The sequence below is a fragment of the Schistocerca serialis genome, chromosome 7 (assembly GCF_023864345.2).
Source record: "Schistocerca serialis cubense isolate TAMUIC-IGC-003099 chromosome 7, iqSchSeri2.2, whole genome shotgun sequence".
Taxonomy (NCBI): domain Eukaryota; kingdom Metazoa; phylum Arthropoda; class Insecta; order Orthoptera; family Acrididae; genus Schistocerca; species Schistocerca serialis.
Genome location: NC_064644.1, coordinates 375,486,764 through 375,501,020, shown reverse-complemented (window position 1 = coordinate 375,501,020; position 14,257 = coordinate 375,486,764). Strand labels below are relative to the sequence as shown.

Sequence of the window (14,257 nt, the reverse complement as noted above, 5' to 3'; positions counted from 1 at the left end):
AACTATTAATTTTCTTCTGTACTTCTGTGTGTGAACTAATACCTTTTAAGGACTTTCGGAGATAACTGCCTCCATTCGCCTTTTGTGATGGTGCAAATTTTAAAAACTGAACCATCCTCAAAGGTGGCTGGCTGCAGGTATTTCTGAGAAGCTCTATTCACCAAATTAACATTCTACATCCGTGATGAGAAAGCGCTTTGTGTTTCCAACTATAATCCTGTCCTTTAGGTATTTCATTTGTTCATCGCACTTTCCTTTGTCTTTCATAGAACCAAAACCTCACTTACACAGCCCAGGATGAATAATAATCACATTGTCCAATTCCATAATACCCTGTCCTCCCAACTAATTTTACATATTTCTGCAAAATATTTATTTTTGTAATCGGGTACCTTATTTTATTACCAAAGAGTATTTTTTCCCAGAAACGTAAATTGTACTGTAACAAGTCAATGATTTACCCTCTTTACTTGTTTATTTCCTGTTACTATGTCCCACCAATTTAGTTCTGGTTCTCTAACTGCCATGCCTGTGCTTGTGTTAGTCGAAACAGTGCGTGGCTCTACGAAAACAAAATTCTTACTCAATTGCTTCCGGGTGACGAGTTATTACGCACGTAACGCAAAGGAATTTCTATATACATACACAACCTGCGTAGTATTAACTGCATAATGACTCGTCACTCGGTACCGACTGAGTAAGAAATTTTTTCAGAAGACCACTCGCTCTTTCGACTAACACAAGCAAAGCCGTGGCAGTTAGAGAACGAGTTTTAATTTTTAATGTCCACTGTTGTATCTAATCATCTGTTTAAGACTTGCGAGATGGTTTTATGGCTTATTACAAAAATTACCATGTCACATACGTCATGCCTATCGTTGTCTTCTTCTATATCTTCACAGTAGTTGTAGGTTTCCAGAATTCAAACAATTTACTTCAGAATCGTTCCCAGAATATTATCAAGGTGAATTTATGTTACACTTTTTCAGTTTTCTTTTTTTAAAGTCAAAACGTAAATCTATTAATCAACGTATAACCATTATTCCTGGCACATTTTTCAATCTTCTACAGGACCGTCGTCCAATATACTGCCCGAGTAGGTGTTTTCAGTTTTAAATATATGTACCACTCACTGAATTCAGCATTAATATATAAATTAAAAACCAAACATAAGCCATCAATCCCCCAATCTTTCTATCGCTACCAGTAATACCTTGTGATTGAACAGGCGAACGTATACCGATTTTTGATTTCATGGGCACGTGTGTTGCCCACCGGTGATCTCGACGTTATCAACCAGGGTGGTATCGACTACTACAACAACCTCATCAACGAGCTACTCGCCAACGGAATTCAGCCTCTGGTAAGTTAGTAAGAATGTAAGGAAGTCGTATTCACAAACTTTAACTCGTGCAGTAACTCTCCCGCGCATTTATAAACACCTACAAATAATATGTTTAGGGTACTTGAGAATGCTATCAGTACGACAAAATAAAGAACATTGCTGTTATAGAGCCAAAATTATATTTCTAGGCTCTTCCTGTGAAACGCAAAAAGGCATGCGAACTTTTCCTCGTCGTTATATAAGCATTAAGACCGAAACTGCTAACCCAGTCGGATTAATATCTACCTGAGCATAGCCTGTATACAATTCATTGGCTTTAAATGAAGACTAATAATTGTGATTGGACTTATCAAGCACTACGTTGTGAACAGCACAGCCCGCAAATAATAAAAATTATGGGTAATTGTTGCCTAAACTAGTTTGATAAACGACACAGTTCAGCGCTTCTTTGGCGATGAGGCCGGCGAAGCATCCAAGGAGACAAGGAAACGTATTACAAGGGAATCTATAATCCGGCTGCATGTTATTTTCTCTGTGAGTCAACACTCCATTCAGATGAATAGAATACAGTCGACTAGAATGCAGCTGAGGTTGGCAACCAACAAAGAGATCGGTAACCAAGTTGATCATTGTGTTAGAGTGGTATCAAGTGTGTCGTTTCTGTGAAGTTGCAGATGTTCGCATGCTACAGCGAGAAGCCATTGATTTGCAGTACTGGTTTAAGGAAACCAAATGAGCAATTCTGAATACTAGTTTAGTATCAGGACTAATCCATAGTGGAGAAAACAACCATGAACATACATATTAGTTCCACAAGAGAACGGCTCTCTCAGTCACTGAACTGATGAGGCGACGTAAAACTGCGATTACATTGTACTTTCAGCACCGTGGACGTCGAGAGGTGTGTAGAGAAGACACAAGATTTAAATAACGAACGACTCCAAAATATATCCGCTGTATTCTTTTCAATGGAAACGATCACGTTACTGCTTTAGGAAAATGAAGTAAATTGAAATCTGGTTGAACAGATGGAGAGTTGTACATTTTGCAACCTGAACCCAATATTTTAACCACTGAGCCATCACCCACGAGAAGAGTGATAGTAGTGTTAACAGTAAGACAAATATTGGTATTTTGCTAAGGGATAAGGTATTGTAGTATCACAAAGTGGGCTTCTATAATAGTAACGTCTAACAATCAGTAATGACTATCATACGCTAAATATGGGACTATATAGTATTCTTTTTCTTATACAGAGTTATTTCGTGATGATGTTACATACTTTCATGGATGATGGATAAGGGTTAATGGATCAGTTTGAGGTAAGAGACCCTGGCCCGGGAAACTCCAAATCGCTCCGATTCCCTTGAAAGCTCTTTGCTTTCCATATTCTGAGACGTAGTTGTATGGAGCAAAATAAGAAGAAAACGGCCAGTAATCATGGACAGACCTTAAGAGCTATGAGCACTTGCTCAGTAAACGGGATGTGTTTTAGAGTGGCAAAGATGAGCAAGTGTTCAATAACATGCAGTTGAGCCCATGTTTATTGGACATTTTTCTGATTTTGGTTCATACTAGCACCAGCCAAAGTTTGGGAAGCATAGAGGTTGTAGTAGAAGATGATTTTTATTTTCTAAAAGCTTTTGTGCAACATTTAAAAAACGTAAAATAAAATCTAGTACTGTTTTAAGCTCCTGTTGCCTGTCTTGACCAACAAACGGCAGCATTCAGACCTCTATTCCAATACCATATTTGGTTTAATATACAACAGAGCCCCACGTTATTCTGAAATGATCTCAAAAATGCGTCAGGAGCGCAATAAAGTGAAATTTTTACATTAGTACACTGTCCAAAAACATAAAGTGTATTTAATCTGATGGTGTGTATTGTCATCACCTACCGTCTTCAAAGGAGAGTGTTGATAGTGTATCACTAGAAAAAATCAGTACAATGCAATCCATGCGAATTATTAAAAATGATTGAAGAATCTGCTACAATCAGAACTATGCCACTCTAAGAAACTGTAATCAACCACACCAGCATCTAATAAAACACCACCACGCAATAAGATTTTAGGAAGGAAGGTATTTTATTACGATACATCAGTTAATCTGCAGAGTGAGATGATTTTTACGTTCTCACTTACATAGTGACAAAAGACAGAGACAGAGATGTGGCATCTCCAAAGATAATGGCATGTTCAATACCTCAGAAATAAAAATATTTGATTAAGTCATTTATCTTTTATTGTACTGTATGTATATCACGAATTTAGCAAGCGGAATGCAGCTTCAAATTAAGTATTCCAGCACCTAAAATACCTTTATTACTTATTAAAATAAATGCAGCTTGCTTTTCGGCACTACTTAAATTATAGGTTTGATAAGATTGTAGTTCGATTTAAGTGCCATGCGTTAAAGTCATCTCAACAGGTAAGAACTGGTCACATATGAATATTACTGCAGATCTGTCTTACAGCTTAAAATTCACCAAAATTGACCTCACAGTTAAAAACCACAGAAAGTTCGACAGATTTTGTAAGAAAATTAGTTATTTTTCCACCTAAATTGTCTATAAAGCTAATTAAAATATAAACACCAATACATTCATCTAGAACACTACTGGAGATCTGACTTACAGGTACTATTTACCGAAGTCGTGAGTGACAACATTTTATGAAAAGATTTACATGTTCTCGTCACCATCTTAGTTGAACCTTAATATTCTCATATCCAACTTCTTTTCCCGCAACTTCATGCTTTGTTCCTTGCTTCATGAAGCTCCTCTTCAGTAGATAGTGTTTCATTATCATGCGAATTATAATCTTCCTGTTTCACAACTAACGAGAAAACCAATTGCTCCACCAATTTATTCCGGTCTATATTTGCACGTAGTTTTCCAATCGTGAACGACATCATAATAATTCCCTTCTTCTTCTTCTTCTTCTCCTTCTTCATAACTGTCATAATAACCACCTTCCTCTTTTCCATCATTGTAATTACCCACCTTCCTTCTTTTGGAATGATTATCCTAGTCTATGGGGCATGAGTCTAATCGGAAGTTGAATTGCTTGCTTTTTAAATCATATCTTCCCTTCTGCCAGAACCTGGTGAGATTTTTTGTATCCAACGTAAGACACAGCTGGATTAGAATCTGAAACTGAGACTAACATGTCATTAACATCTCTACCTATGGACACAGTTCCTTCGTGAGCTTGGGTACTTCATTTCCACCCCTGAATCTGATCTGCACTATGCTCCAAATAAATTAAAATTTACATTAGCCTTTCAAATCGATAAACTTTCAACGACAGCTGGTTTCACCGTTTTCAAATCTGTTGCAGTCTCTTCAGCTTTCTCTGTCTTTCTTCTATATATTTTCCCTATCTTAATCATTAAGATCAGTGGTACTAATAGGACATTGACGGTAGTTTAACGTGGTGCCCACAATTCCCTTAAGCATAAGGACGGACCTTTCTGACATGATGGAGAATGGTGATCTCACATGAATTCTACCCATTTGAAAAGTAAAAAACTAAATACTGCTGGCATTATAATGGTCATTTCACTGGGTGTTAATCATTACTGCTATGTGTGTACCATTCACTTTGGGTAGCCACCATTCCACCTTCGGTGGCCACCATTCCCCCTAGCTCTCTATCATTCCCTCTTGGTGGGCTCCATCCCCCCTCGGGTGTCAACGATTCCCCTGCATACTAATGGGTGGATCTCTTTACGTGGTGACTGCCATTACCCTGTTTGTTTAAAATCCTTAATAACTTTGTGATACAAATTAGGACTTACCTTGATTTTAAAGTTTTAGGAATCATTCTGTATTTGGAGCACAGCAGTCGGTATAAAATACTAAAAATCAAATGGAAACAATCTCGATCGCATTTTCAGATTTTTTATTTGTTAGCAACTGGTCTGAGAAAAGGGCCGAAACCGGTTGCTAACAAATAAAAAATTTGGAGACACGACCGAAACTGTTTTTATTTGCTTTTTAGCACTTACCTTGATGTTGCATAATCAGTAGTATGAGGTAACTTATTGTGAACTGTACCAACATACTCACTCGATATCCAAACAAGAGGCAAGGCAGCTCACACTACACCTCTTATTTCAGAAGACGGCAGCACTCGATACCGCGAGTGACATGGTAGGATGCATTATTTTCCAAACACAGTGCTAGTATATCTTACTTCCTTGATGTCACAAGATGTCGATGCAGTCATTGCTTCTCTAGAATTCTCTAGGACTTTGTACAATAATACAAATAAATTTTGATGTTTGATCTCGTTTGCTACGATAATTTGCCCATAACACAAAATTTAAGGCAGCACGTCTCCCCTAAGAACTTGCTCAGGTATGCTTTTGATATAATGTTTTCTGGAAATTAGAAAGATGATGAGGAGGCTACACTACGGAATACTGGTGGAGAAAAGAAATTCCATGACAAAATCCCCACCTGGTTGTTTATGTGAGGTTAGAAATTTTTGGGAAGTCCACTACCCACCACTTGCAGGCTTAGCTGAGGAATACTACTACAAACAATATTTCTTCACCTATTACATCACAATAAATGTGTCATTTACACAGCAGTAAGTTGCCCAGGTAACAATATGTTACGGGTGGAATAGAATCCCCCCCAATAGCTGACACCCACTGCAATGTGGGAAGAAAATGTGGGAAGAAGTAGAGATTTGGCAAACCACAACTTGAGTTTGCTTGTCATAGCTTGTCAGAACAAGTCTCAACTTGTTCCTAGCATGTCATGCCAAGTATGAGGAAAAGCTTATCTGTAACTGAATACAAACTTCTGCTACCGTCTCCCCAGTGTGCAATTCAGCACATGATATGGGATGCATCCTCACCTATAATGGAAATAAACACACATATTCATCTCCTGAACAAACGCAGTGTTCCTATTCAATACATAATATGCGCAACATATGCACCTACATAAAGTTAGCACATGCTGTATTAAAGATATATGAGGTGAGGTACGCATCCTTCAGTGATTTGTCCTTAGCTATCAGACAGCGTCCAGCCCAACTATGTGAACCTGAATTCTTTTGTACTTGTACTGAAGATCAAACTATGTGTTTCCATTGCGTTGGAACCTTGAAATATTGGGAATAAATGGACGACCCATGAGTTAAATATACTCTGGGGCTTCTGAAGTGTTTGTCTATGACTCTTGGGAAGAGTAAAGGATTTGTAGAACTACATGTCAGAACCAAAACATGCTAATTTCGGCGAAGGATGCAGCTAATATTGATTGTTTTCCCAAAAGCAGCAACAGCTTGGTCATCCAAACAGTAATTGACTTTAAGGGCTTTTGACAACCCTTCCACGCGTAGTATTTGTTTTCAAGAAAACATAGGACTGCTTTTCTTTCCAATCAGACACTTCTCTGTTTGCATTATAAGTGTTTCTTCCCTTTCCTCACGTGGTGTGTTTCAGATCCCTAGTTTAGCTTCACTAAGAGCACATTTGTTGCAATAAAATCAGTATCAAAGACGGATTTCAAAAATAAAATGAATAGTTAATCTGTATGTTTGTACATTGCTAACTTCAAAACATATATATCTATTGCTAATAGAATTCTCTTTTTTTATAGTAGCAGAATGAGGTAAAACGCTCTTCCAGTTTTAGAGCACAAACTTCCTTGACCATGAATGCATGTTATTTGCAAAGCGTCCACTGCAGAAAAAACTAACAATGGGCATCTTAGCTTAGAGTTTACAGTCGTGTTTTTGACAGCAGTGAGTTGTAAACATTTTACTTTCGTGCTCTGTTGATGCCTTTTTACCGACTTAGAAATAATATTGTGTCGTTTGACAAGTATCATGAATATGGAAAATAATTGTTTTACGATTGTGTTGCGTCATACACAATTCGTGGTACATAGATCGAAATTTTAATGTGATTATCAGTGCACACATCTGTTGGTGACAGTAACTAATGGAACATAAATTAACAGATAATTGTATTCAACGAGTACCCAAAATGGTATTCAAGGGCACATTTTGAAATTATTGTAATCTATTCATGTGCTTTATATTTTGAAATTTTGAAAAACTATTCATTTTATTAATGATTTCTTATACCAGATTCTGTAATTGCTTCAAATCATCAGTAGAATTTAACCCGAAATCTATGTCTTAGTAAAGAATCTGATAGTTTTCATCAAATGTTATTCATATTTTCATGTTCAGGGTCTTTCTTATGCATGTATGTTGTGAATAGTTGAAAATTTTTGTAGTGGCCATGATGCACATCTCTCCCCAATGTACGCATTATACGAAATGCATTGGTTTTGCTGAGATTGTGCTGAAAATACTTTCATGCTGTAGATCATAATTGTGCATTAGTAAGTATTGGAAAAGCGTGTTCTAAATAAAATTAATAGCAAATGAACGATATTTCTACTTTTAAATTTTTTGTGTGGGAGTAATGTACCCCCCCATCCATCCCCTTGGTGTCACACATTACAGAAGAATACGTTGGTACTGCTACGGTTAAAGTGAAACACGTCTTAAGCAACTATGTGTTACCAGTTTATTAGTTACATTTTATAACCTAATGTTGATGTTTAATTATCTATGTAGAATAGCTACTAGTTTCAGTATTCCAAAGCGAATGGTACATCACTTCTGATGAAATTTACTGATGAGACTAGTGAGCCATTCGATAGAAAACTTCTGAAGTCAATAATGAAAATGTAACGGACGACGGTATTTTAGACATGGAAATCGTTCAAAGGTAAAATTTTTTATGAATATTTGTAGTTATTTAGAGCACACCGATGATTATGTCTCAATGTCATTGACTCTTTCATTTTAATGACAGTTAAAACACGGAGCTCAGACTGGAGAATAGAGGAAGAAAGGTGTTACATTATGCAAAGTATCTTTATGCAGTTTTATGTAAATATGTCGAAAATATTTCAAGTTTGTTCCTCTTTACCCATGCTGTTAATATTGTGCTCTGATCGGTTGGCAATAGGAGAGGGAGGGACAATGGAGTATAAGGCCCAGTTGTACTAGCTCCTCCATCTTGGATATTTTTTAAAAATTTATTTATTGAACCTACATTCTGACTGGAATTTTAATATCGTTTTAAAACTATGCTCTGATGCGCTGGAGAGAGGAGGAGGGGTGGGTGTGGTGTATAAATCCCGATCGAGGTATTTGGATTCTTGAAACTTATTTTACTTAGTTTATTGATCGAGTGATTTTATTGATAGATGGTGTCACGGATAAGGACAAGGTCAAAGGTAAACGTCATTGACTCCTGCCCCTGCATAAAGGCTACAAAAGGTCGAAGCATAAATTTGTACTGCAGTCGCCACTGTATTCCTGCCCACATTGTACACTGCAATGACCTTTTGGTAATACCACGCCTAATATCCGACTGCATTCTTGCTCCAAGTAACCAACAGTTTCTCTCTCACACTGTTGTTGCTTTTTCTGCTCCACTACATAGTTTTTCAACGGTTTAGCGCTTGGAATCGTTTTTCACGTTGATCCAATACTTAATGGATGATGAAAAATATACAATGAAGTCAGGATGCAACGTCATATTAGGCTTAAGGTTGTTACTGTAAGAACAACTGTAACTAACATATCAAGCTACGTATGAAGCAGTGCAGCCTAGAATCATTCCAGCCAGATATGAATACCTTAGACAAACCTGATAACGATGTAAACACGTTTCCCGCACGTCAAGGTAATGTTTGGCCACCATTCATTGTACTGATAGGATCCTTTGATCGTTCTTGCTGTCTACTCAACTTTGCGTTCAAGTTCAAATTCTACGAAACTTACAAAGTGATCTGTTTCTTATCAAAGTCAGTACTTTCGTTGTGATTATAGAATCAGGTAAGAATCATCATAAAGCCGTGAAATACCTGTCGCCAAACATAAATTACAGAAATCCTGAAAGAAACACCAGTTTGCCTCACTTTTCAGCCGCCCACAACACCTCAAGGCATAATCACGTGGCTCTAATTGCTTGATCAAAAATATTTCCTCTATCCCGAATCACAAAGTTCGACACTGTTGTACGTCGTCTGCAGGTAACAATGTACCACTGGGACCTTCCGCAAGCATTGCAGTACATCGGAGGCTGGTCCAACGGGTTGCTGGTCGACTACTTCGTTGAATACGCCAGGACACTGTTCGAAAATTTTGGAGACAGGGTAAGTTAATGTTTGAAAGTACTTACAACCTTTCCTCACGTTCCCGTTACCTATAATTATAATTACGGGTTATTATTCCATAGGTGAAATGGTGGATCAAAATCAATGCTCCAGCTGGTTTGGTAAACGGCTACGCGGTGAACGAAGTCGCCCCCTCTCAGCCAGCATCGGGCATCGGAGACTACCTGGCAACACACACCGCCATCAAAGCTCACGCACGGGTCTGGCACCAGTACGACGAACAGACAGAGCCTCGCAGAACGGTCAGTGCCTCGTGACAACATGGAGGGCATTCCTAGTGCTTATTACAGTTCAGTCAGATAAACAGGCACATGAACCAAAACATTTTGACCACTTCCCACCCAGTTCTGAGTATCAATTGGTGGCGTTTCGACAAATGACGCGACAAAGGGATGTATGAAAATAAATGGGAGATGATTAGGAAATCATTCGAGGGCCGATATGGGCGACAGGTGGAGGAAGCCATTGACATATTTGACTTGTAAAAGGGGCAGAATATTATGACGTGTTATCTGGGAACAAGCAGCTCGTAAACGTGAATCTGGTCGGCTGTTCACCTGCTACTTTCGTGAACATCTATGGAGAGTGGCTGAAAGTTAGTGAACTCTCGAGTAGACAGCAAGTTGGTGGACATTCGTGCATCATCGTCTAATATGGACGTCAGATGCTTCTCCTCTCTTTAAAACAGTACAGGCACAATCTGTGGCAGACCTGACGAAAGAGTACAATACTTGTGCAGGTGTAAGGGATTCGGAGCATAATTATCAATGTAAATGGTTGAAAATTGGGCTCCAAAACTCACGTTCCCATGTTGACCCAACGAAATTGTCATTAGAAGCGTTGAAGTATCAAAGCGGCCAAGGGTAATTTTGGTCGAAATATATATTTTCCCATATACAGGTGCAAAGTATCAACGCACATTGTATATCAATCGGACCAAGCGCCATGGCCATGTAAGGAGTTCACACCAACATGTGTAGATGATGTGTGTGCTAAGTCGATGGGTCTTTTTAGTTTCCAAGTGAGTACATGTCATTTTGTTGAGAGAGAATATGGTTACGCAGCACACAGGTTCCTAAATTGCAATCGTGGTTTTGGTATTACATTTTTTGGTGGATCTATACTTCAGACAATAGAATTTATTTACTTTCATCCAACCCCTCTCTAGTCTTACATCGATCAGTTTATGTATAGTAACCGATTTGTTCCGTTTGTTCCGTTTTTGTAAACGTAGGTGTTGGTGTGTCGAAATATGAAATGGATAACAGGAAGATATTACAGTTAACGGAATAATGTATGAATTTTAGTAATGAACAGACATAGGAGAAACACCCGAAAGCTGCATTCGAAGAAAAAACTAGTAGCTGGGAGGAACATTATTTTTCTTTGAAATACTTCAAATCTGTCAACTGTATTCCTCACTGAAAACAACAAGCATCCGCTTCGAATCGTTTAAAGTTCTTTTGGTGTGCTCTCCCATTCCTTCATCTGTGTTCTACAAATTCCTTTCGACCATAGATTGTGCCGACCTCTACTAAGGTATGACTAAATATCTAGTAGTCTTTTGACTCTCAGCACAACATATTTTAGTGTACTCACTCACTTGAAAATAAAAGTCTTTTGTTAAACCACTGAGGCAGTTGCAAGCCAGTGTTATCTAAGAGTCTGACTGGGCAATCTCAGCATGTATAACTGTCGTCAGATTTTCTATTTGTAGCCATGAAGAAAACATTCTCAGAAAATGCATTTTTTTTTCTTTTCCGTTAGGCACTTTCAGAGTTAAGCGATAAGCGGTCGGTAGATATCTTATTGGATTTAACGACTCCGATCTTATATTTCGTGTATGCTGGATATTTCAGTATCAGTCAAAAGTTTCCATGTGGTTAGACTTCTAACAACCTAAAAGCAGACGGCTTTCCTTGGCATATGTGTAACAAGTATAAATACTCCCAGGAGTCTGCAAACTCGTAGACGCCGTAGGGTCGTTTCAAGGCCCTCTGCCTTTCCTAAATGTATATGAGTGATCTATCACTGAATTTGAGAGACGGCTACATTTGTATTTTCTTTTCGCACAAGTTTAATTCTCAAATATGTCAAAGATAAAAGGTAATGTCAATAATTTAGCACGTGCTATAATAGTTTGGAGAGAGTAAATTTTTCCTTATATGCAACACCACATACCGCTGACCGTTTCAGTAACGATAGTCTAGAAAAAGTGAAATGCCATTATGTACTAGGTGATTTAAGTGAAACAGAACATTTCGAGTTCCTTTAGTTTTTGAATTTAAATATATATCACGCTCTTTTGAATTATACAGTGACAGTTGTGATGCTCTCTTCTAAAGCATAAATCGAATACACATAAGTATTTTCAAATAACTTACGGGTTTGCTGCCGGGTGACGTCGCCGACCACCGCCGATATTTCGACAGGAGCACACCCTGCAGTTCTCAAGGCACAACTGCAAGGAAAAAGCAATGTGCAAGAGAATTTAATACCTCAGTTCACAGAGGAGAAACAAGGAAGATACCACACACAGAACAAGTAACCGCAGAGTCAACACACGACAAAAAGATAACCAACATCAGAAATGTCGAAAGTGACTATTAATCAGTAGGTGAGATAGCACTAATTCTGTCCCTCTGTTTTTTTATGAGAGACAGAGCCGGATTCCAAGAAGCATTTAAACAATTATGGAATACAACAACACGGAGATTCTGGCTTGCACGTCCAGCTATTGGGATAAATACAAAAGACTACAATGTTTCCATGTTACAAATGGTATCAAATATATTTTCTAATATCAGGGCACTTCATAGTCTCTAGTCACTCAATACTATATTGTATACCATTTCAATTACTGTACATTATGTTCTAAATAACTTACCTTTCATATAATATTACACTACAGTGTATGATGTACGTCTGTTTCTGATCTGCCTTATCTAATTAACTGTAAGTCTTGTTCTCATACAATGTACAGGTAGCGTGGGAATTACTTTTGAAATGGATGGACTTGAACCACTGACTAATTCGACAGAGGATGCAGACGCTGCTGAAAGAGCACGACAGTTTCACGTGGGTATTGTAGCTCTGCCAACCCAGTTGGAGCTCCTGTAACTTTTCAATGCATTGGTCGTTGGAGAGCGCGACTGACACTAACCACGTAACAAATGAGACCTGCATATAGGACACGAATGACTGTGAGGAAATCTGTTCTGCAGGTGGGGATCTTTGCACACCCTATCTACAGTCAAGATGGGGATTACCCTGCTGTGGTACGACAGCAAGTGGATGCCAATAGTGAGGCTGAGGGACGGCCCCGGTCAAGGCTACCAACTTCTACACAGGAAGAGATCGAGTACATTAGGGGTGAGTAACCAAATATATAGCAGTGGCAGGCCATTAAGATTAAACAGATGGGGATATAATCTAATGCAGTACTGTCCAGATATGACTGTGTCATAAATGTTCTTCTCATATGTGTCGTCCATTTCCGACCTTAGTTCTTATGATTTTTTTGTGAATGAATCGTGTCAACAGCTGAAAGTGAGCGGCAGTGGATGTTGAATTCTGTCCCACTAGAACTTCTTGACTTCCAACGACAGATTTTGTTGCTGATGTATTGAGCACAACCAGATATCTAGCGAAGTCACACACCCGAAAAAAATTTAAACAGATTCAACAGGAAAACTTGCAGACGGTCATCAATTACATTATATTGTTGGGGATGCTGTTCTGTAATTAAGTATTCTTGATTAAACATGAAGTGTCAAGTAAGATTCAAGAGACAAGCCTTTAAAGCATATGACTGTTATGACGCTGCAATCTGTCTTCGACAAGGAAGAAGTCACAGTTCTTGGAGGCTACAACAATGGCCATATACTTCCAAAATTATCAGTCTTCTCGATATAGTAAGCACATCCAAACCATATATATTTTTCTAAATTCTTTCACTGAACTAAATAACATCATTTGCCCTCAGTTTCGTTGTAGACAGTCAACTTTGCCACGTATAATCAGCTTCTTTGGAGAAACTGAACTTCAATAGCCTGTGCATTTTGAGATAGACGGTACATTACAAAATATGACATCGCGAGAGCAATCATTAGCTTTAAGAGGGGAATGTGCAGACGGGCTATCTGAAGAAGGTGAAACTGTTGGTAATGAATACTGCTGATAAATTTTATTTTGTGCTTATGATTACAAATAAAGTAGTTTCGAAATAACTATTTATCATCACACATAAATCCTTTCAATTTGGTTTCTGACAGACACCCAGTTACTAATGAGTACGCCTCTGATAGTACGGTATTTGTTATTTCCTGCTATAAATGCAAGTCACGGCCAAAATTTTCCATGTACTCTTCCTACATCACATATGTCCATCTCACATTGGTGCTCATTCATCCGATGGTAGATTATGGCCCCTCAACTTCTTCAACATTGACTGTTCCTGCGTTGTTGCCCTTTAAATGCAGAAAACGTACCACCATAAGGTGGTCTACTTCATCACTGGGCTGCGACATATCGTTATGTCTCCTGGAGCGTCTTTCTGTTGTGGTTTGTCACGCTGATTTCAATGTGTATCGCAGTGCAGGCATATATCTACAAACAAACACAACATAAATTTCACATAGTGATTTTCTTTCGACTTCATAATTAACGCTTTATGACTACCCCGCG

The 14,257-nt window shown here is 38.3% G+C and overlaps 1 protein-coding gene across 1 annotated transcript in view; it reads left to right on the top strand.

Moving 5' to 3' along the window:
• LOC126413099 (myrosinase 1-like) overlaps window positions 1–14,257 on the top strand; it is a 47,083-nt gene that overhangs the window by 19,427 nt on the left and 13,399 nt on the right. The window contains exons 3-5 of the mRNA XM_050082994.1: window positions 1,229–1,363; window positions 9,428–9,550; window positions 9,634–9,813. Of these exons, the coding sequence (XP_049938951.1) occupies window positions 1,229–1,363; window positions 9,428–9,550; window positions 9,634–9,813 (438 nt within the window). The remainder of the gene's footprint in view (window positions 1–1,228; window positions 1,364–9,427; window positions 9,551–9,633; window positions 9,814–14,257) is intronic.